The sequence below is a fragment of the Chroicocephalus ridibundus genome, chromosome 6, assembly GCF_963924245.1.
Source record: "Chroicocephalus ridibundus chromosome 6, bChrRid1.1, whole genome shotgun sequence".
NCBI lineage: Eukaryota > Metazoa > Chordata > Aves > Charadriiformes > Laridae > Chroicocephalus > Chroicocephalus ridibundus.
The window spans coordinates 22904298-22927767 of NC_086289.1; the positions used below are offsets into that span (position 1 = coordinate 22904298).

The 23470-nt window shown below is 49.7% G+C and overlaps 3 protein-coding genes across 6 annotated transcripts in view; 1 reads left to right on the forward strand and 2 right to left on the reverse strand.

Moving 5' to 3' along the window:
• Positions 1-564: 564 nt before the first annotated feature.
• On the reverse strand, positions 565-6805 carry LOC134517618 (cytochrome P450 2C9-like). The gene is made up of 9 exons (XM_063339302.1): positions 6611-6805; positions 6103-6265; positions 5455-5604; positions 4996-5156; positions 4443-4619; positions 3778-3919; positions 3161-3348; positions 1873-2014; positions 565-1155 (listed from the first exon to the last, which is right to left on the reverse strand). Exons 1-9 carry the CDS (start codon positions 6788-6790, stop codon positions 974-976), a joined length of 1485 nt encoding a protein of 494 aa, XP_063195372.1. The 5' UTR covers positions 6791-6805; the 3' UTR covers positions 565-973.
• A 3877-nt stretch (positions 6806-10682) lies between these two features.
• Positions 10683-16898, forward strand: ZP4 (zona pellucida glycoprotein 4). The gene is made up of 12 exons (XM_063338446.1): positions 10683-11674; positions 12036-12157; positions 12236-12338; positions 12908-13063; positions 13419-13606; positions 13789-13886; positions 14151-14278; positions 14483-14672; positions 14746-14893; positions 16104-16182; positions 16506-16622; positions 16756-16898. The coding sequence occupies exons 1-12, from the start codon at positions 11476-11478 to the stop codon at positions 16896-16898; spliced, it is 1671 nt and encodes a 556-aa protein (XP_063194516.1). The 5' UTR covers positions 10683-11475.
• Positions 16899-20163: 3265 nt separating this feature from the next.
• Positions 20164-23470, reverse strand: part of LOC134517686 (uncharacterized) — a 33299-nt gene continuing 29992 nt past the window's right edge. For all 4 annotated transcript variants that reach the window (XM_063339466.1, XM_063339467.1, XM_063339469.1 and 1 more), the window contains exons 8-9: positions 22669-22788; positions 20164-22172 (exon numbers count right to left, since the gene is read on the reverse strand). In XM_063339466.1, coding sequence (XP_063195536.1) covers positions 22692-22788 — 97 coding nt within the window. In that variant the 3' untranslated portion in view covers positions 20164-22172; positions 22669-22691. The remainder of the gene's footprint in view (positions 22173-22668; positions 22789-23470) is intronic.

The following is a 23470-nucleotide window of genomic DNA, read 5'->3' on the forward strand; positions in this document are numbered from 1 at the left end:
GTGGCCGCAGTGACAGGCAGGGCTGTCCTCGAGGACAACAGAAGGCCTGGGGGAGATGGCAGGAGAAGGACAGAGAGGAGCCATAGGGCAGGTGCTCCCAGCTTGTGGGAAGGCTGGACCGTAGAGTGCCTGAGAAATGAGAGGAGCCCCCTGGACCAGCCAGAGGTCCCATCGAGGGGGTGAAGGCAGCTGGAGCTTCAGCCTCTGAACTGAGGGGAGAGTGTTCTCCTCCAGGAGGGATGCTGCAGCTATCTTACATCCAGCTGTGAACAGCAGGATGGGTAGCCCCAAGAACAGCAGATAGAGCTGCTGATAGCCCGCAGGCTGCAGGGGCCCCTTCTCCTCCCACACCATGAGCCATCCTGGCTGGTGGTGTGCTGCCACTGCCCAGGGGCTCCCTGCGGGCAGCAGCACCGTGTCCAGTGGCTCAAGCAAGCAGGACCCTTGCCCCGGGAGGGACAGCCCTTCCCACAGGGCACTGGGCACAGGTGCTGCAGATCTACCCTGCAGTGGAGCAGCAGATGGGGTGCTGCCCCAACCCAAAGGAAATAATGGCTCAAATAATCATAAAAAGATTTTTCTTTATTGGGTCATTAATGTACACACGTGCAGCGCTAACCATCTGCAAAGCATGCTGCTCTTGGTGGGACACATGCTGCAGGAGAAGCAGGTCGTGGGCAGCCATGGGAGCTGTGTGTGTGAGCAAATCAGCTATTTGATGCAGCCATTGCGCTCAAGGAGCCCACGGAGAGAGCATCAGTGCAACAGGCTGCAATGTCACCCAGGGCCTCCCTGGGATGTGGTAGAGCAGTTCCAGGAGGCTTTGAAGGTGCCTACTCTGTGCACCTGTGTTTGGGCTGTCTTCCTGGAAGCCTTAGGGAGGTGCACCAATGCTTCTGCCATTGGTTTTAGTAAGGGAGATGTAAAAGGAGTAGCCAGGCTCAGGATACCGTGGAAAGAGTTTCTGTGCTTTTTAGCGGGGGACAGCACAGAGCTGGTAGGCAGGAGGTACGTTGGCTGTCCCACTCAGTGTTGGGGTTATGCTGAGTTCCTGGGGGTCAACGACAGGCTTCAAGGTAAAGTTCTGCAAGATGATGGCCATGAGTAGGAATATCTCCATGCGTGCCAGGCTCTCTCCGGGGCATATTCGCTTCCCTGGAAGTGAAAACAGCAAATAGTGCTCGACAGGTGTTGCCAAGTAGACAAGAGTTTGTACTAAGCAGGTATGTTAGGCAGCTTTATTTACCAGATACAGCTCCAGCAGTGAGACGACTGTCGGGATTACTAAGGACGTTTGCAAGAGAATAGTTTGTTGGAGAAAGATGGACGCCCACCCTTGGCGGTTTGGTTGGGTGTGTGAAGGAAGAACAAGAGCAGAAGAAGTCTTGAGCATAGAGGGGGCGTCGCAGAGGGCAAGGTGAGAGAGAGTAAGGGCACATGAAGCAGAGATGAGAAAACAGAGGGTAGGGGCTATTGGTAGGTGAGTGGTTGCGTGTAGCCCGAGAGGTACTTAAGAGGTGCTGGGAAAAGTGCAACTACCACGGAAAGAGAGGATGGTTAAGGATGACTTTGGTGGTTGTGTTGGAAGGTGATAGGTTTTTTAGAAAGCGTCAATAGATCCCATTCACATCATTACGTCAGCAACTCCCAGTAGGAGGTTTGAGAAGCCTCCAGGCCTGAACACGATGGGAGGTGCAGCTGGGGAATGGAGCAGCAGGGAGGGGTTATCCAGAGAGCAGTGAGCCCTATGGAAGCACCGGTGGGACCACGCTGGGAAGAGGGAGCGTGTGTTATAGGGAAAGGCAGAATGGTCCCCAGAGGGGGAGGAGGACGGCGACAGGGAGAGGAAGAGAGAGAAAGCCAGTGCTTTACCTGCTGAGAAGGGCATGAAGAACTCGCTCTTCCTAAAGGTGCCGTTCTCGTTCAAGAAGTGTCCAGGGTTGAACTCATTTGGGTTTGGAAACTCTTTACTGTCGTGGAGGACAGAAGTGAGGACAGGAAAGATTGTGGTGCCCTGAGATAACACAAGGAGAAGAGCAGAATATGAAGGGGAGGTGAGTTAGGTCACTTAATCCGACTGCCTGCCAAGTTAAGACTGAGCATCCCAGCACAGTCCTACTAGTGCCTTTGGTTTCCTTTTGGGGACCTTGCCTTTGGGGAGGCAGCTTTAGGGAGAGCCTGCTAGATGGGACAGCAGGGACAATTGTTGGCTGATCTTCCTGAATGCTCCCTCTCACTTTCAGACCATTTATCCTCACTTTGCTCTAGTCGTCTGGGGACACCCCACCTAATTCTTCCTCTTTCTCAGTGTTTCACCCTAATGAACTTGTAGATGTTCCTTCTTTTCTGTGAGCCCCGAAAAGCAAAAGGTTGCTTTCCCGTCTCCTGACAAATTTCTTCTGCCACAGTCCTCTTCCTTCCCTCTTCCTGACCAGCCATTGGTGGGGGTGTGAGAGAAGTAATCCGACAGTGATGACACAAGAGCCATCTGCTAGAAGCTGAGCAGGTCCCTGGGTCCTGCCTTTTGATTTTACACAGACAGCTGAAAATTAAAAGGCCAACAGCCTGTGTGCTGCTGTTCCCCTGCTGTACGCAGGCAGCCAGAAGAGCAACGAGCGCTGCTGCGACAGGCCAGGCCATGGGTTGCTGTAGCCCATCAGCCTGCCTCTGGCAATGGCCAGCAGTGACTGCCTCAAGAAGTGTGTAAAAACAGGCAAAGAGGTTTTGCTCGTTCCCTTGATTGCAAACGTAGTCTTCAGCACTTTGTGGCTCTGGGGTTTTCTGTGCTCAATAACCACCAACTGACTTTGCTTCCAGGCATGCGCACAGGCTCTCCTGGAGGGTGGTGAGCAGTTCCATGGCTTTGCTGCCTTTTGTGTGAGGAGTCACTGCTCTGTTTTTTTTGTGAACCCACCGTGTTTCTGCAGATGGATAAAGCTGCGGAGCAAGTGAGCAAAGGTGTTGGGCAGAGCTACTGTTCCAGTCTTGGCCCACGGAGTGGCAGCAAGGGGCTGCAAGTGAGCTACAGGAGCCTGAGGATAACGCCTTCCTGAAGGGCTGGGTGATACTAGGTCAGGCCACTGCACTTCTAGCTTCTGGCTTGTAACTGCCAGCCTAAGAGCAAAAGTGCTGCCGAACTTGAGGGACCTTGCCCACTAACCTTGGGAATGACATACTCTCTGAAGCAGAGGTCTTTGGTCACAGCGCGAGGGACACTCAGGGGGACGAGGGAGATGAAGCGCTGGATTTCATGGACCACCGCATCTGTGTAGGGCATCTGGGTCCGGTCAGCCACGCAAGGTTTTCGTGATCGTCCTACTACCCGGTCAATCTCTTCTTGAACTTTCTCTGTCATGAGAAGCACAAACCATAAAATGGGTAAATAAAACCAAACCTACCTAAACAGGTTGCCCTAAGCTGCCCACAAATCACACATCACAGGTGACAGGAGCACTGATGTTGGTTTTGGTGTTGACTAGAACACAGTTCCACTGCGGCCCATGCAAAGAATGTCCTCCCAGTGACTTGACTAAATAGGAGTACTGGGCGGTAAAGACACACAGTCAAGTCCTTGGCTGTGAGGGGAGTGCAGCTGATGGTGATGCCAGTGAAGCTGAGGGATCTCTAATGCCTACCCTGGGGAATGACAGTGCAAGGACTTTGCCCATTTGGGTAAAATGTGCGAGAGAGAGGAGGAAAGTTGGGAGAAGGATGTGGTGCTAGACGCGTGCCCAGCCCAGGGGAACAGCTAGAGAGGAAGAGGTCACAGACTGGTACCTTGTATCTTTGGGTATTTGAGAAGAAGCAGAAGCCCATATCTTACAGTCGTGCTAGTTGTCTCAGTCCCGGCAATGAACAAGTCGAAGGCGCTGGTTATCAGGTTCTTCATGTGGAAACTGGAATTGGGGTGCTCTTTCTCCTAGGGAAAAGGCTGGGCTGTTTCTCTGGCTGGACTGAGAAAAGTGGCCCTTTCTTGTGTCATCCCAGGCCTTCTTTCTCACCCAGAGCTCTTGCATTTCTCTACTAAGCTGCAGCAGCCATCTGGGACATTGCAATGCTCTCTTTGTGCAGTAAGCTCAACGCCAGTGTGGCCTTCTTTCAAGCTGTGCATCAAATGGTACGTAGCTGCATGTCTGCCCTTGCTGTGCTAACTGCTTTCCAGTGGAAGAACTGCAAGACCAGACTGCACACATCCCTGTGTTTCAGTGAGAGCAGATGAAGGTCTTGCTGTCCAAACAGGTGCAGGTAGGGGCTGGTGAGTGTGCAGACCCAGAGCTATAAGTTCTAGCACAGGCAATATCTGGGGTATTGCTGGTGCCTTCCCACTGCACAGCCTAGCTGCCTGGGAAGGGATCATCCCAATGTCTGTGTTACTTAGGAGAGGGAAGGGGCTCAGTGTAGGTGTGTTGGGGATGAGCTGGGGCTGTACGCTGTCTCCTTACCTCCTGCATTTTGGTGAGGAAGCAATCAATGAAATCCTGAGGGGAGCTGGGATCTAGGGTGGCTTGGTGTATCTTCACCTCCTCTGCCACAAAAGCTTTTAGAGCATCAAATTCTGTGAATATTTTGTTGTGTGGGCCAGGCAAGTAATCCAGGATATTTGAGAACATCTGGTAGAGCTGGAAAGAAAGAAACAGGAGGGTCCCTAGCATGACCATTGCCCCATCCTTTGATATTACCAAAAAGCCTAGGAAGTTCACAACCCTCTCAACTGAGACAAGCAGAAGGGCTGTGAGGCTGGGCAGTCTGACAGGGCAGTAGGGGCTTGCTTAGTGGTAGGAACCTTAGGCGGAGAAGAAGGGTGTCAGGACTAGGGGGAAGCACCCTCAGCTCTCCATTGGTGAGGGTGCGTCTTGCTCTTGAATGAATTCCCTCCTGTGCAGCAGAGCGCTGACGGGGTCCTACTTAGAAAACTGAGATGGGACTTCACTGGGAGGAAGGCTCCCTGCTCCCCTAGGAGAATGTTGACACACTAAAATGCCTACTGGATTGTACCTGTCCCCAGTAGGAGTTCATCATCTCAAAGATGTTGTTCATGTTATTCATCAGGGCCAGGAACTTCTTGTCTTTATAGTCATATCGTCTCCCAAAGACAATGGAGCATATGACGTTGGAGACAGCACAGCTCAGCGTGAAGGTTGGGTCAAAAGGCGTTCCTGGGATTTCAGAAAAGTTACAAACCATAAGGAAAACCAACTATGGCTACTCATGGCTACTGTGGGTAACCTGGGCTCTGGTTGTTAGTGGAAATACCAGAACAGAGTCTCTGAACGACACAGAAGGGTCCCCAAAAAGAACAGTATGTGATCACGGAATTATTTACTGCTCTGTAACGAGGGGCAGCTGGTGCATGGACAAAGCACGTGCTAATTCTATTCTATGCTAAAGACATGGGTCTCCCTTAATACAGTCCTTTTTCTTGCAAACATAAGCTATATTGAAACTGTAGCATACCCTTTGTTTTGTTGATCTCTTCTAGCAAGTGCTCAGATTCCTCCTGGATCCTCTCTTCAATGCTCCTCTTCCCCATTCCAAAGTTGCGCAGAGTGCTGAGAGCAAACCGACGGACTTGTAACCACTCCTGGTTGTTGCTAAAAATAATCCCTGCAGAGGAAGAAGGAAGAGCAAAGACCTGGCTTGGGTGTGCTGGGTGTGAGATGAACAGAGGCTCACAGTGAGAGCGAATCCTGTCCCTGGGAGAGCACTGTCACGGTAGTGTCATAGAGTACTGTGGTTTGGAGACGCTCTATGGAGGTACTGTAGTCCACCTGCCTGCTTTTGGCCTTCTCCACCACATGCCCAACCTCCTTGTGAACAATTCATCGCTCGTATCTGCACATAATTCCCCTTGCTGCAGCTGGGGGCTGTTGCCGCTTGCCCTTTCGCTGCACATCACTAAGATCAATCTGACTCCATTTCTCTACTACCCGCTTTGGGTGATGAAAGGCAGCAATTACAGCCCACTCTGCCTTCCCTTCTCCAGGTAGGACCCACCCACTCCCCAGAGTCCTCCCTCCTGCATGGTACATTCCAGCCCTGATCTGCCAAATGAACGCTCAGCCCTTCCCTTCTCCTCAGAAGGAGCTCACTCAGCAAACATACCTAATCCGTTGTTCGCCCTGTCTCCTATTGGCATGTGTCCTCTGGCAGCAAACTCGTCCGCGCGATCAACCAAGGCTTCTTTCACCACATCATGTCCATGCAGCACCACCACTGGGTCAGAGCCCAGGTGCACTGTGAACACTGGTCCATACTCTTCACTGAGCTGTCAAAATGCAAGACAGAAGATGGCCATGGAGCAGAGCGGCAGGAGGAGTTGAAAAGTGGCCTTGCTGCTGCATCCCACGGCAGGCAGTGCAGCCTCACAGAGCAGCAACGTCAAGTTTTCGTCCTCTCCTGACAAATATAGGTGTGGAGAGGGTTCCCAGCTATCAGGCCCTGTGCAACAATGACAACAGCAGTGCGGGGGAGCAGCTGAGATCCTCATGGCTTTTCTGCTCCTCTGGGATAGCTGCTTATCAAGCTATGGTCACAGACTGTCCCCACGCACAGGTCCCACACACTTCTTGCCCACAGAAGAAAGTAAGAGAGAAGAAGAAAGTGGCCTCACCTTCTGGAGGGTTGTGGCCAAGTCCTTTGGTTTCACCTGCAGCAAGTTACCTAGGATGGGAAGGGGAGCTGGTCCCGGAGGCATCTTCCCCTTTCCAGACCTCCCTCTCCATGCTGTGATGGAGAGCAGGCAAGCAATGCAAACCAGGAGGACAACAGTGGCTGCTCCCAGGAGCTCCATTTTCTTCTGTGGCTCAGGAGGGAGTGACTCTGGCTGCCGGAGCCCGAGTCTATATACCGAAGGGCTATGTTAGCTATGCTAGCTATGTTACCTCAACAGCAGGTTTTGGATCACGTGGCTGAGTCAGTCAATATTAGTAGTCAATCATTTGTTTGACTGCCCTGTGTTATGAAACTAGGACTTCTCTCAGTGTTAATTGGCCATCAAAGACACACCTTATCTCAAACAATTGCAGAGGCCAACTGAGGTTAAGAAATTTACAATGTGTTCATAAAACTTGTTTTGTTTCATCTAAAGTTTATTATTAAAGAGATCACACTAGGGGCACACTCTTCGACTCAGGCGCTCCTGGAAATACACTGTCACGAGAGTATCTTCGAAGTACTTCAGTGCTGTTTGCATTTTCTGTTCTTTGGTATTAATCGTACAAGCTCTCCGTGGGGTGAGCCATCCTTGCTTGTTCCTGAAGTCTTCCTGACATTATCAGTGGAGTTCGCACTGCGTGTGATGTGCCAAAGAACATACTGACGTGTTCTCCTCAATGCACAGCAATTGCCTCGGTCTCTCTCCCTAGAGATGTCTGGCCTCACAGGAGGGGAAAGTATAAAATATCCGTCTGGCAAGGGCAGAAAGGTCTCCAGACGTCACAATAGATGAGAAAGGATTTGCCGGGAGAGATAAGAAAAAGACGTAAGAAAAGGGGACTAGACCTTGGGACTCTGACCTCTTTGAGGTCTCCTAGAGGAAAGGGTGAGAGAAGCAGGTAGAGAAGAGAGAAATCTTGAGATGGGTCTCTTGAGAGGGTCTCTGGGCAATGGCTTCCCAAGCTGAGCCAGAGGTGCGCTTGTGAGAGGCTGGGTATAGGTCAGTGCAACCTGGCCACTACTCCTTGCACTTGCAATGACCCAAGCAGCGCACCCAAGCTACTGCTAGAAACTGGCACGTACGAGTTCCCTGTTTAGTTGTTGTCTGACTCCAACATGAGGAACTGCTCCCCTGGAAGGGACAGAGGTGCTCTGGGAGACTGCAGAGCATGTCTGGTGTATTGCAAGGGCTTCAAAAAGAGCTGGGGAGGCTTCCTGCCCACTCTGGGGCTGTGTGCCTGCGAGGTCCCAACAGCAGTGGCAACGGCGGGTAGAAAGGACCCTCAGGGCTGTGGCACTGCCTGTGCTCAGCTCGCTCAGTCTGGCCATATCCCTCTGTCTTTCCTGAGCTGCGACGCTTCTGCAGGCAGACAGGACTCATCCCACTGAGCGGAAGGTGTTGCGAGGACAGGGGACGTGGGACTTGGTGGGAATCAGCGAGGGGCCTGGGTGAACCAGGTGCTTGGTTGGAGTGTGCTGGGTTTGCTGTGCTGCAGCGTGTTAGCGTGAGTCTCCCCTTCACGCAGAGGAGCTAGTGAAGTTTTGCAAAAGTTTCTGCAGCTTCCCCGTAAGTTCTTACGTCATCCTTGCTCTCTTGCATTGGTGCAATAATTTGCTAGCTGTTCTTTTTAAATGTCATTTCACTTCTTAAAACCTGTAGTTCGTTTAAAATGTCATTTCACTTCTTAAAGACCTGTACTTGATACTTTGGTGGAAAAACTGAATTGCCAACAAGTTTGGGCTAGTTGCTTATCCGCTGACGTGAACTCCTCTGCATCGGCTCAGATGTTGCCAGGGCAGTTCATGGGAGTTCATGTCGCTCTGGGTGAAAGCAGAGTTCATGGGAGTTTACACGGCTACAGGAGGTCTCTCTGCTGCCTGAGTTCATTGCCTTGCCACCTTCCCTGTAAAGTGCCGTTGACCCTGGGGACGAGGGCTTACTTCCTAGCTCTACCTCACAGTTTGAGACACACTTTGGGCAAGAGCCCTGGAACTGGGAATACTTTCAAGCTTTCTCATTTTTGTCAGAATAAAATCATTATATTCCAGATATTCCCACCGCCCTGGCAGACACACTGGGGGTTTACAAGGGAGGAAAACACATCAGACTAGTCACTCAGACCCGTCCCTGTGGGAAAACACAGACCTTTTCATGTCACAGTAGTATTCCAGGGTTTTCCGAGTACTCACTTCTGTTTGCAGATGCTAAGAGTAGGCAGGACTGCTCTGTCCTCTCCGTTCACGTGAAAGTCCAGGAAGGCCAGGCTGAAATGCCCTCCTCTCCATCTTCACCAGGAGCTTTGGTTTTAAGTGAATTGGAGGCACCTATTGGGGATAGTCAAAGAAAAGGCTGCCAGTGTTGTAGCTTTTTCTCTTTTTTTCTAAACTAAAGCACAAGCTTGAAGCAAAACTGCCATCGTTGTGTAGAAGGCTTACTGCCTGAGCCTTCTCTTTTTGGACCTTGATTCAGAAGGTGGCACTGCAAAATGCCTCTCCTGCCCACTGTGCTGCCAGCACCCCTCATCCCCGGGAAGCTTGGTGTGGATGTCCCTGCTGTCGGCAAATACTGTTCACCTTCTGTGGAGGATTGTTTTGACCGAGCCTCTCCTCCATGCACTGCCAGTTTGTGCCACATATGGTGCACAGTACAAGCCAGACACAGCGATCTCGTCAGAGGCACTCCCACAATGCGCCGGGCGTTTTCTACGCCTCTTTCCAGCACTTCTTTGCGGTGGTGCTTAATACTTACTTTTCTTTCCACAGAAGCTCTAGAGAGCTTTCTACAGCCAGGGCTACTCCTACACTGCCGCTACGTCTGTCCCAGTCTCCAGGCTCAAAATTGTTAGGAGGAGAGGATTCTCCTGATGGATATCCCAGGAAGATTTTAGCTTGCTGGGGTCAGCTTCAGGCTAGTGGCCTACAGAGATTTTTTGCCTGCCCTACCTTCATCTTCTGCGTCGTCCTGTTTGTGGTGCTCTTGAGTGCTAGCTAAACTGGTGCTTACAGCTGGGTCACTGTACTGCGTGAGAACTATTAAATGGATGAGGAAGAGATTTGCGAGGAAGAGAGACCTGCCTGTTTCCTCTCAGCCAAGCTGCTTTCCGCTGCCTATCCCAACTTCTTCTTACCCATTTATCAGCAGATAATGCAGTGAAGTGAAGCATTCAGCAGTCACGAGGTGGCTGTGAGATTTGGGCAAGCTGTCCTGGCACAAGCTTCTACAGAGATGAAGCCTCCCTCCCTGCCAAAGTCCAAATGTTTTCCCCAGGTTCCTCTCCACTGTGGCTGCCCGGTGCCCAGGCAGGCGCTGGGACCAGCCCATTTGGTTCGTGAGCGCGGCTCAAACAGCAGCCACGCAGGCAGCCTGTCGAGATCCATTTGCTTCAGTCTCTGCCGGGCAGAGCAGCGGGAAAGGTCTTGTACTTTGTGGAACAGCTCTCCTGGTTGGTACATGAAAGAAGCAGCGCGCAGGGCAGGCACAGTGACGTTCTTCACCCGGCTGGCCGGCTGGGATCACGGCATCCTGTGCTGCTGTAGAGGAGCGACGGGCTGTGGGCTAAGGTGGAAGAGCAAAGGAAACACCTCCCTTGGACTCAGCTACGACCCATGCCTGCTGCTGAGGGCTGGCTGGAGGGGTGGGCACGCTGCCCGCTGCGTGGGGCTGGGCAGCCGTCCGGAGGGTCTGCTGAGAGCAGGAGTGTGGGTGGCTACCAACGGCCGTGCGTTATTAAGGGTCAAGATTAGACGATCTCGGGATGATCTAGTCCCAAAGAAATAAGCAGATTACAAAAGAACACGGCGGCACAGGCTACGCCAGCGCTGCTGCTGCAAAAAGCAGGGCACAAAAACGCACGCACCAACTATGTGCGTGCCACCCCTGCAGCAGCGTGAAGACATCCACGCCTCCATTGCATGAATACAGAAACATCTGTACGGAAAGATGGCCTTCCCATATGGAAATAAGGCTTTTACTCAGTGTGGGTGCTGTAGCCTGATGTGTGGCGAGGGAGAGAGAAGGCTCTACGTGAGACACGCTGCAGGTACAGGCAGGCGATGGGTGCTGGCAGGCAGAGGCTTTCTCTGGGATTACAGAGGCTCCCCTTACCTGTGTCTCAGGCCCATCCTGTCAGCCCACTTGGCCAGCCTTTGGGGGTGGGTGTCCCACAGAGCACATGGTCCTGCCACCTAGCAGCCATGCCCGGACCAGCCCTGGACTGCAAACGGGGCTGTAGTCCACAGCCAGGACCGTTTAAGGGGAATCACCTCCTTTTAGGTGTGCAAAGCCTGCCCGAGCGCCACAGTTTTCCACAGATTTCATGTGGAGGGCTATTTCTGTGCTTCTGTGTTGGCACCCCATGTCCGGCATTTGAAGCGGCGGCTCCTTTAAAAGAGCAAAAGAGCGTTGTCACGCAGCTTCTTGCACTCATGCCATGTAATGAGCAATTAGAGCAGCAGTAGGGTACATGGGGAAAAGCTGGTGGATCTCCTGCATGGGCCAGCAGCGGGAAGAACTCGGGGTGAGAAAAAAGGGTTTGAAGACCCTCCTGGGGCTGGACAGTAAATTGCACAGAGGAGTTCCTCTCAGCTTAGTGACATGAATGCAGGCTCGTCTCTTGACATAAGCGCAGCTCCTGCTTGCACACCTTCAAAGGGTGCAAGCAGATTGCGCTGGGTTCAGAGCCAGGTGAGAGCAATGGAAGGTGTTAAACTGCTGGGCTGGGTCCACCTGGACACTTTGGGAATTTCTGGTCCCAGCTGGCTCTGCAATTTAAAAGGCTAGGCTGAGAGCAGCTGCTTTATGGTCCTTAGCAAGAGAGCAGGATGGGTGTTGCAGGGCAGTCTAGGGCTGCATTTGGAGCTGTGCTCTTCTGGGGCTTTCTTGGTCCCCTTGTTTGGGTTGTGGGGGCTCAGGGTAGTGTTTTTTCTGATCCCACCCTGCTGGTTTGTGGCCAAGAAAGCCTGCAGTTCACCTTACCTCCAGGCTGGGAAGGGAACGCTTCCTTTGTGCTGACTACTTGGGGTAAGTGAGGGTGGTGTCAAGAGGCTTTCTTACTGCTGTATTTTGGCACAGTGCAGGTGTATGCCTGGAATGAGGAGAAAGGGGCAGCTTTTGATGTGAAGTGTTGTCTAACGGCTTCAGTGCATCTTGTGTAACCAGGGGGCTGTTTGTATGACCTAGCAGTCACGGGCTTTGGTGGCGTGCCGTGCCTAGATCTAGATGGTCTTGGCTGCTGGGTCTTGGCTCTTCCCTCACACACCCCTGCTGGCCCAGCCCCTAATACTGGCTAGGGCCTTTTTTCCGACAGAAGGGTAGGATTGTAGCGGACCCCGTCTTCAACGTGGGATGCTGAAACCTCTGCTGCTGCCTCCTCTTTCCCTAGATACCGAGGGGGAGGCGCACGTTCTGCAGAATGACTCTGAGTGTGGGCTCTTGGTATCTGGGACTCCAGATGGCTCCAGGAAAGTATTGGTCTCCTATACTGGCTGTTATGTCTTTGAATGGGTGAGTGACCTTAGGGGTTCTGCTGGGACTGTGGCTGCTGCTGCTCTGGCTGCCCTGACTGGTGTGGCTCTCCCCTAGGATGGCAATTACCTCATGCTGGTTGGGCTTGAAGGAACAGACGATGCTGGACAAAAGGTTCTTCATGAAGAGAAGCTGCTCAGGTGCCCTGTGGACCTTCCTGGTAAGACTGACAGCTCATTAGGAAGTCCCGCTTGTATCTTGTGGTGATGAGTGCCCTTCCTTTTGGATGTCTGTTCCTAGTCAGTCTGGGGCTGGGCAGAGGGACTTACTGCTGTGCAGGAGACTCCCTGGAGAAGGGTTTCAGACAGAAGAGCCACCAACTTGCTGAGGGCTTGTGCCTCCTCTGCAGGGTCAGCAGGTGAATGTTCCTTATGTCTCCTAGACATGTTCTGACTGCATCGATCCCTGCAAGTTCAGGGACTGAGCTGGAGACTGGGTACAATGATTTTTCCAAACTACCAGAGTTGATCCGGAATACTTTATCTTGACAGATCCCATACAGTCTAGTCTCTTGTGCGTGGCTTCAGGGGGAGTCTCTGTTCCAGGGAATGCAGGTCCCTTCTAAGCCGGCTTCCGTGCCAGCTCCAGGCTGTGTGTTTCACCCTCACTTGAGCCTAACTTCCCCCGATTTGCATGCAGAGTCACCAAGACATCTGCCAGCAGTGTCCTCTGTGTCTTTACCCCCCTGCTCCTTGTGCCTTAGCTGCAAACTCCTGCTGTTTCTTCCAGCCCTGGATGCTCCAAGCAGTGGTGTCTGTTCTGCTGTCCTCAGCCAAGACCGGCTGCTGTGTGCCTCCTTGCCTATCAGCCAGGGAGACTGTGAAGAGCGAGGCTGCTGCTATGACCCTAGGGACAGGGTGAAGCCTTGTTACTTTGGTAACACAGGTAAGCGTGCCTCCTCCTGGAGGAGCCGTGAACTGGGATTCCTTACTTCCCTGGTAGAGCAGTATTGGTGTGTACCGGTCCTGCAAGCGACCTAGGGCTTTGTTTTTGGCTGTCAAGAATACTCTGTCCCATTGAAGTGTCTGGCCCTTTCATATGTATTGCAACAGACGATTGGGTTTTATGGCCAGAATGAGCGTTGCTGTTAGAGCTGGTTGCACTTGTCTTGCTGTGCTTAGCACTTGCTTTGGGAGTTACAGGCAGGAGAACTTGTAGGACTTGCTGGCCTTGTCTTTGCTGTGATGCTTGAGCCTCCTTTTCTCCCTGAGCTCAAGACTGATTATTTCTTTTTCTCCAGTGACAGCTCATTGCACACCAGGTGGCCAGTTTTCCATTGCTGTCTCTAGGGATGTGACCCTGCCACCCATCATCCTGGACTCTGTGCAGCTGGCTAGTGGACACAGTACTGACTGTGTCCCTGTCATGAAAAACAATGTCTTTGTTGTGTACCGGTTCCCACTCTCTGCCTGTGGCACCACTTTTCAGGTAAGAGGTGCAGCTGTCACTAGGCTGGAATAGCAGGAGCTTGTGGACCTGGAACAACCTGATGTGGCTTTGGCTACTTAACGGGCACCCTATGGACTTCCAGGTGCCAAATGCTGTTCTCCAGCCTGGCATTAATCCAGCTTGACTTTACTGCAACGACAGTGCCTGGTCTGTCATTCCAGGTGACTGGAGACCAGGCCATATATGAGAATGAGTTGGTGGCATCCAGGGATGTGAAGACTGGGAGCCTTGGCTCTGTCACTAGGGATAGCACTTTCAGGTAATACCCTGGTGCTGATATTGCTGGGTGCCACTGTGCTCAATGTCATGAGAGAAATTCCTGCTTGTCATAAGCTCTGAATTCACTCTGCAGACTCAAATTTGAACTTTGAAGAGAATTTCAAGTATTTGTTAAAAGGGAGTGCTGGGGGAAAGGCTGGGGATATGGCTAATTAAAGCAGATGTTACATTGCCATCTTAAGAATGGTCATTCTGATATCTCCTTTTTCTATCTGCCTGATTTGGGGTTTTCCTGTTTCACCAGGTTACATGTCCGCTGTAGTTACTCCACTGGGAGCTTCCTTCCCTTGAGTGTTCAGGTCTTCACGTTGCCACCGCTCCCTGCTGTGTCCCAGCCAGGACCGCTGTCCTTGGAGCTGCGTGTTGCCTCAGGTATGAGAGGTTTGCAGGGCTTGCTCAAGGCTCTTGGCACAGGGCTCTGGTCTCAGCTGCATAATGAAGGAGTATTGATGGGTGAACACAGCACTGCTGCTTCTCTGCCATGGTGGGAATTTCATGGCTATAAAGGATGCTTTCACTTTGCCTCTTTCTGTTTGTTCCTGCTCTAAAATGGCTCTTGGGTTTCTCCTGTCCCAGATGGAAGCTATACTTCCTACTATACTGACAGTGACTATCCTGTTGTGAAGACTCTGAGAGACCCTGTTTATGCAGAAGTCAAGGTCCTACAGAGAACAGACCCAGACCTGGTTTTGGTCCTGCACCACTGCTGGGCCACACCAAGTATCAACCCCCAGCAACAGCTGCAGTGGCCTGTTTTGGTGGATGGGTAAGTGACTTGCAAATAGCTTTGGGTCAAGGGGATGACTCACTCTTTTTCACTGCTGGCCTGTCTTTCTTAGGTGCCCTTATGCAGGGGACAACTATCAGACACAGCTGGTGCCTCTGAGTCTTGCCTCAGGACTACTGTTCCCCTCTCACTACCAGCGTTTCACCCTCTACACATTCACCTTCGTGGAGTCCACTTCCCAAGAGATGCTTTCTGGGCTGGTAAGATCCTGTCCTTGCTGCCTAGCTTCCTACTGAGGACAGGTAACACATGTGAGCAATAAGCACTTCAAAACCCTTGGCCTTTGGCTGGGGGTGGGGGTGCAAAGACTAGGAAAATCCCCTCCTGAAACAGGAGGGGAGATGTTGAAGCAAGAAACTCTTTATTCCCTGAGACAAATGTGGTAGAGGTAAGATGCATCACTAGAGGGGTGTGACAGAAAATGAGACTACTGAAAGGGTAGGTCTACTTAAGCAAGTGCTAGCTTGCTGCCTAAGCTGTTTTGTTGAACTAGCTTAGGGTGTGTGCTCTAACTGTGCTAATCAATATTCTCTAACCTAAATTTCTTGGCCAAAACAACTTAGAAATAGCTTTTGGTACCTGGGCAGCATTTGGGCTCTGAATCTCATGAGCTTCTGAGCAGTTAAGTCACATGAAGTTCACCATGCCTTATGCTGTTTGCTCAGTGCTCCTGGGATCAATAAATACTCAAAACTGGTCCCAGCTGTACTAGCAGCAGGGGGCTCCAAGGCTACAGCCTTTATGTGAAGCAAGACAAAGCAACCTTTCTGTCTTCCTTCTTCGGTGACCAGGTGCACTGTGTCTGGCTCGATGGAGTTAACTTTCCTCATAGCACCCCATATAGTGCTGTGGTCTTGGATTTGTGGCTAAAACAGTGTTGATAACACACCTAGCTATTTGCTGAATAGTGCTTGCACAGCATCAAGGCTTTTTCTCCTAGCTCTTCTGTTTCTCAACCCCAAGTGAGTAGGCATGGGGTAGGGTAAAAGCTGGGAGGCAGCACAGCTTACCCAAATTGGCCAAAGGGATATTCCATGCTGTATGATGTCATGCTCAGCAATAAACACTGGAGGATTTTGTCTTGCAATGTAGCTGATGCTCAGAGACTGTCTGGGCATCAGTCTGCTTGCAGGAGCAGGGTGGGTGATTTGCCTTCTGTATCACTTGTGCTTTGGTTTTGTTTTTCCCTCTCTCCCTGTCCTTATCAAACTGTTTTTATCTCTCCAGCCATGGGTTTTCTTGCTTTTGCTCTTCCTATTCTCTCCCCACCCTGCTGGGGCAGGGTAAGGTGAGTGAGGAAGTGGCTGTGTGGGTGCTTAGCTGCTGGCCAAAGTCAGTGCAGCACACTAGGATATCACCCATCTACAGATACGGCCTGAGTGATTCCAGGCTGTGTCCCATTCTTTCTAGGTGTACCTGCATTGCAGTGCTTCAGTGTGCCACCGGTCTGTACAGGAGTCCTGCACCACCACTTGTCCTGCTAGAGCCAGTAAGTGTCCTAGCCTTCCTGCTTCCCCATCCAAGGGGGCAACAAGGATCTAGCTTGCAAGCTGGGGGTTAGGGGGATGTGTAAGCTATGGACTAATTCCCTCAAGCTGTGGACAGCTTGACAAGGCATTTCTTGCTCCTTTCCACCAAGGAAGGGTCCTTGCCCTTAAACCAAAAATGCAGAGGCCTTCATAGGCTGTGTTGACTCACATGAAAGGCTTGGCCTTCAGAGCTTCTCATGTGTTGAGAAGCTGACCTGGACAAAGTTTGCTGACCTTCAGGGCTATACACCTTCTCATATAAAATCTTTATATTGCTCTGTAGGGGGTAAAAGGAGTGCCGAGCATCCTCATAAGGATGGTGCCTCCCATGTCTCCAGCAAAGGCCCTGTGATTTTCCTCCAGGATGAGCTGAGTTGGGACACAGCAAAGGATGGCCTTGGTAAGCATGCCAGCCCAGCATAGCCAGGCTGGGGAAGGGGCTGGTCTACCTCTTTCCTGCAGAAAGACTGAGCCCCAGGGCATCCCTGTGCCTCACCTGGGGGATGTTAACTGGGGCCTCTCTCCCCCCACAGGAGCAGCTGTGCCTGCTGCAGCCACCTGGGTTCTGGGGTTTGCTGCTGTGGCAACTGGGGCATCTCTGTGTGTGGTGGTTGTGGCTGCTGTGCTGTGGCGAAGGAAGGTGCCTGTAACACATGAAATCAATGTATTGCAATAAAGTGGCTGTCAAACCCACCCGGTCTGTGGAACTCCTTCTCCCTGGCCTAGAGCACATGGTGTTGAACTGAAGTGTCCCAGGGACCTGTCCTGTCTGTAAGCCTTTGTTTGCAAGACAAATGTTATCCTGATGGTTGTGAGAACTTTCCAAATGCTGTTTCTCAGAATCTGTCTCTCTTTCTGGCTATCATTTTGCTCTGGGATTAGTGTTAACTGCCTGCTGCTGTCAAGATGGAGCCCTTGTTGTAGCCTGGGCTCCTGGGAAGCTGCAGACTGAGACAGGTGCGATGCTGGGTGGTGTCTGCTCTTCTGTCAGTGGCCAAGGTGGTCTTCAAAAGTACTTATCTTGGCTCTGCTCAAACACTGAGTAGAAGTGCAGTAAAACTAATTAAAGGCAAATCCTGCAGCTGCTTCTGCAGATGCAGAGCTGGTATTTGACTGCGGAGAGGAGCTGGGAATTGCCCACTTGTCCCTGAGCTCATGAGGTAAGTCGGGGCTGTGTTCATGTGGCAGGATGCAGAAGCAGGGATGGCAAAGCAGTAAACAAATGCGCCTTCCTAATGATGTTGTATATGAACCGACCTTCCTTGCTCTGGAAACAAAAAAGGGCAGGTGGGAGGTTTGGGGTGTTTTTTCTGGAGGATGAGAACAGGGAAACTTCATTCCACCTGAAAAAAAAAATCAAAGGGCCTAGATGGTTTGAACTTCAGGGAAAAAATTCCAACTTGATTTGAAGATTAATCTTAAACCTTCATGTGAGAGCAGACAGTTAGGAGTCTTCAAAGCTCTCAAATTAAAGCTAATTTGACACCACTGTTGGCATAACAGTACCATGAATGTCCCTTTTTGAGGTGAGAAATAAAACTTCTGAGCATCAGAAGTGGTTCAGTGGTGTGGGCAGTCACAGCAGCTGAGCAGGATCATTCTCAGCTTCCTCAGGTCCTGGACAAAAACAATCCAGCAAACCTCTCCTGATGCTGAAGCGGGGAAAGTGACTCCATACACCTGCCCTTCCTGCCCAGGCTGGGGGAGCTCTGGTGCTTGCACTTATACTGAGATCCCCTTACAGCTGATGGGGTAGTCCTTGAGAAATATACTTAAGGGGAAGGAAAAATATGTTATTCATACTTTTTTTTCCTGACAGGCTTGGTAAGAAATTCCCTCTGTTAAAAGACAGGGGAGTAATCTTAATCATACTGCTTAGAAGCCCTTTTTAAAAGGGGAAGAGCAGCTCTTATGTACATGGAAGCAAAGAACTGCTTGAGGTAGCAGATATTGTTCTATTTAATTGGCTTCTGCCAATACTGTGTGACTGGAAGGTGTTAACAGGTGCTGGGAACTATTTTTTAATTCCTTCTTACTCTAACAAGGAATTTCAGGAATCATCTTACAATGTTGGGTTTTTTTCTAGCAGAACTTTGCTGCTTCCAGGATAACGAATGCTCTTACTCTTGCCTGCTTTTAAAATCTCATCAGAAGAAGAGAAGATAAGGCTCCTCCAAGTGGTATGGTGGGAGGGTGAAGGAGGTCACAGGCTGAAGAAATCATCAGCTGGAGATAGGTCAAAGAGCCTCCTCCTTTAGGGAGTGCCTCTGGCAACTAAATGTCTTTGATACAGGTGGAGCTCTGTCTGGGAAAGCAGAGTGCAAACTCATAATGTGCCTTACGACAAGTCTTTAGCAGCTGTCTCTAATGTTAATTAACTGCACAATTAAAGGAGTAATACAGACCACACCTTTTCAGTACACCAGGCAGGGTGCTCTGGCACTGCTCTTTACTGTGTGTGGTAGCCAAGATCTAAACACCTTCCTGGCTGCTGCTGGAGTCTTCCCATGCCTCAGTAAGGCAGACAAAAATATTTGCTTAGAGAACTCAGATGCCTGTGTGGAGGCTGAAGGGGTGGGGAGAGGAGAGTCCCTGCTGCCCTCCATGGGGTTGCTGAACCGTCCCGAAGTGGCAGGGAGCTCTGGGGATCGGGCCGATTCCCCTGCAGTGACCATCCCTTCTGGTGCAGAGCTCGATCTTGCTGTAATGGACCTGCTGCTTAGCGCAGGGCACGTGCACTGATAAAGAGAGGTGGGGGAGCAGAGGAGTGAATTTAATTCCCTCACCTGTGCTGTGGGGAGTCTTCTGTGCTTAAGGCTTGCTGTTTGGTCCCTAGCAGGAGGGGAAGGGCACAAACAGCAGTGGGATGAGAGTTGTCTGTGCGAAGGTTTCCTCTGGTGCCTTGTCTTCCTCTTTCTAGCCTGTTCTCCACCAGAGTTTCATTGCTGCTTTGTTCTGCAGTTTTTCTCTCCTGTAAATGTGTACTCTCTTCCTTCTGCCTTCACAAGTGGATTTCTGGCTTTTGTTGTGTTTGTTTTTCTGTTTTGTTTTTTTTTTTTTCTAGGCCTCTACTTCGTTTAGCTGGATCTCATTGACTTTTCTCCTTTACTTTCTTTGGAGTAACTGCACGTGACTTCTGGTGTGAGCATCCTCTTTTTAGCTTCATACTGCCTGGTTATACAGCTGAACTAAAGGTGGTGTGGTTTGCTGTAGACATTGGCTTAGGCTCCTCTTGGTGAAGAAAAGCTGCTCTGTCCAGGAGGCTACTGTAGGCTGTGAATGAAGGAGAAGCTGAGAAGCAGCCCTGTGGCCAGCCAGCACCTGCCACTTGAGGCTGCTGTGTGGTGCTGCTAATGAACCCAGATTTTCAGAAAAAAAAAAAAACCCTGATGCTGAGCATCAGTGTACTTTGTCCCCAGTGCCTCCGCCCAATTCCTCTGGAAGCGGTGTGTGCTGCCCTGCTGTGTCTGCCCACCCTGCAGCTTTGGAAGCAAGGTCTGGCAACAGCACCTAATACAGGGCTGCTCAAAATTAATATCCTTACTCGGCTGTATCAGAACTTTCCAAAGGTCCTCTTTGTCCTTTGGATCTTCTAAGAACAGCACCAGCCTCAAAAGAACAAACTTGCTTCTTTGCCAGAGCTAAAGAAGTTCTTTAAAAGACTGGAGGCAACAATTCCTTTCTTGACCAACTAAGCTCAGCTGAAACCTTAAATATGTGGCAGTTGCTATACTACAACCCAGGTGTTCATTAATAAAATATCTGGAAACAATTATAATAGTGATGCTTTTATTAAATTTCTTATGCTTGTATTACAATGCATCTTGGAGTGGAGAACTATACAGTATGTTACACATTATAAATATATTTATTTCTGAAAATACATGAATATATTTTATATAATGCTGTAATAAAAAAGAGTGCTCGTTAATTTTAGTTAAAAATAAAAAAAAAAAAACCCCGACAAACCTATAATGTGAATGGAGGTGGTGGTGGGGAATACCAGTTCATGATACTACCTCTTAAAACACTTTAAATTCAGTTTGCACTGATTCACGTTCCTTACAGTCTCTGTAAAGCTTGAGGGATAATGGAGGATGTAAGTAAATGCAGGATTTTAGTCCCCTGTATTTATGGAGATATACAGACTATTCACAGAATAATCAAGTTATAAATCTTTCTAGCTTTGTATGAAGCTAGCAAGATATACAGTGAATAACCAAGTTCCGCAGCAGCAGCTACAACTGAAATATTAAACACAGCACCTACTTTAGGGTGCTAACTTTGAGTCAGCACAGACCATATTTTTTTTTGATTGTGGTTTGTTGGTTGTTGTTTTTTTTTTATTACTCCTGGAGGTGCTAAGTACCAACCCCTCTAAGTACTTGGAGGACCAGGCCTGGGCTGCTGCCTTCACTCACCCCTGCAACTACAGCTTCTCTGGGAAAGTGTGGCTGGGGTGCTTTGAATCTTGGAAGAGATCCTGCTCTGGTATTGAGGACTGTGAGTGCTCCAGCTGATCTGGGCGAGCAAGGGGGAAGCATCTGTTACTGAAAGGCTAAACCTGCTCAAGGTGATCCATTCCTGTCAGCTTCTCAAATCTTGGATACCAGGCAAGTTTGGGTTGAGGAAGGATTTTTAAACAGTGATTGCCTGACTTGTAATTATATTGTAATTTAGGGGTTAGAATAATGTTTTAATGAGAGGCAAAGTTGGTTTATTTAAATCTTTACTCCACATGCATCCGTTCCTGTGCTAGTACCAATAACAGCTGGTGTGCAGAGACCACTGCAACCACGGAACCTTCGGAAGCGGGTGCTGCCTGACCCTTGAGTCTGGAATCGGTGGATGTGTGGCAATAAGGTAGCCACCACGCGTGGCCGTGGTGTTACGCAGTTGGTTAACATGGCCCAAAAGAGCAGCAGCTTGTAAAGGTTGTATGCATTGGAATAACACTTCCTTGCAGCTCGGCTCTCCCCGTTGCCTTTTCCCAGCAGAGAGAGCTCACGCTGAGCAATAGCGCAGTGTGACTACCCCACCTGCAGCCTCAGGCCCTCACCTGCACAGCCAGAGGATTTAACTTGTAACTTAAAAGTAGGAATTCAAGCCTGGTTCCCCCCTGCCCCCCTGAAAGATTGATAACACAGGAGCTGGGCTGCCTGGTGAAGCTGAGGCGTTGCCTTGAATGCAGCTTCCAGTCTCTTGAAAGGCTGGTTCCCGCAGTGCCCCTCGTTCTGGTCTCTGCTATGAGCCTGCACGATGCCGACTTCTGCGTAGGGTAGTGCTGGAGTTGAGGGACCTCTGCAGCAGGAATTTAGAAGCTAGTGGTGGATTCAGGAATGGCTTCGTAGGAAGTCTTGGCTTTACAGGCTTGATTTTCCTGTTGGATTCCAGTAAAATGGCACAGCTGGCCAGACGCTGCTCTGGAGGGAGGAGATGTGTTGGGGACACGCAGAGACTGCAACTCAACCCCCCCAGAGGGAGGAGGCTGTCCTTCCAACAGCTGCTTCTGCACCAGGCAGGGAGTCCCTGGCACTCTTCTAGATGCTGCTGTGTCCCATAAGGTTAAGTTTATTTCATCTGGGGAAGGTCCCCAGAAAGCAATGATAACTTAAAAGCTTCAACGTTTTAGGTAATTCTGTTCCTAATCCAGAGAGGAGGAAGAATTTCCAAATCTTACTTAAAAGTCTCTGTTGCTTATGTTGCCAAGATGCTAACAGCAATTTTCATCTGTAGCTTGACTTTTATAAGTGTACTTCAGATTCAGCAGCGAAGCCGTACATATCTGAGCATGCATCTGTCCACAGACCCTTCTCAACCTCCCCCTTCCCTCTTTTCCTTCCAACGCTCAAATTGGAGTTGCTCTGTTGACAACTGTAGGATGCAGACTGCACAAAGTAACCCCGGGGTTCTTGGGTTTGTGTCCGTTGGTGTTTCCCATTTTGCCTTTCTGAAACAGAAGCATGCAGTGAGTGTGAGAGATCAGAAAGGGTTTCTCTGCATTTAACCCATGGGCTGAGTTGGGAAGGTGGAACAGGAGGCTGAGCCTGGTTCTCTTTTAGTCTTGATTATGGGCAGGTTGCCTATTTCCCAAGACATCTGGTTGGCTTGTTATTTGGGAATCTTTTTGACTGACTGCAGTTAAATGAATTTGCTGCTGTACTTTTTGTGGAAAGGCTGTATGATGTAGCCTGTATGACTACAGATGCCTTTAAATTGTGGGTTAAAAAAAGAAAGTGGGGGACTATTAAAATTAAGGTATATGGGTCAGTCCTCAGATGGCATAAATGCATTTAATTTGAACTTCAAAAAACCGACCTGTTCCCGTCTTTGCATATTGGAACATGTCTGGGTGACGGAACAGGACTGTCTCATTTCTGTGCTGAGAAGAGGCAAAAAAACCCACCCAACCCACAAAGAAACACATGCTGCTTTACTTATTTTACCTTGTTCCATTTAACTTGGGTTATCAGAAAGGCCATATGTTTTCATTCTTTGTATTTTGCCCCAGAACGATCATGGAGTTCCTCTCAGTTTTCCTCAGCTCCGAAGGCATAATATCTGGCCTTAACAAATGGAAAAATACAATTAAAGTTGACAGCCGTCAGAATGTATGGCTGTATTCTTAGCAGTAATATGCTATGCATATGTATCCAACATCCAAGCTGCACCCAAAGCAGCTTCCCCCTCTCCAGTCTGAAATTCCAAAACAGATGCTGTCCAAATATTTGTGGCAACACCCAAAACAAAAAAAAAAAAAAAAAAAAAAGAGCTACAAAATGCAGCACTTGGCATGGAGTCACAATGTAATGGATGGACACAAACACCATTTTGTTGAGAGCAACCAGTATTTTCTGCCTAGCTGGAAGCGAGGGGGAGAGACTGGTGCATGAATGTCACAGGGAAGTTAAAAATTATGGCCTGAAACAGTAAGTAGTAAATAAGATGTTTTGAAGAACAACGCTAAACTAGCTGCTGTGGACTGTCTCCAGCTTGTTTTTCTTTGTTCGTTATTTATTACATACAATTGAAGTAAGCGTAACGCATCCTGTTTGGTTGTAATGGCTGTTAGCTCAGGCCTCCAGGACTTATGAAAGACAAACCTTTTGCAACATTTTTTTTAAAAATAGCTGCTGTTTAAGAAAGAAAAACTGTAGTTTTGGGGGTTTTTTAAATGCAGTATTTCAAAGCTATTTACAGAAAATAGCTATTATTATTTGAAATAAATAGCTATCAGATATTTATTTA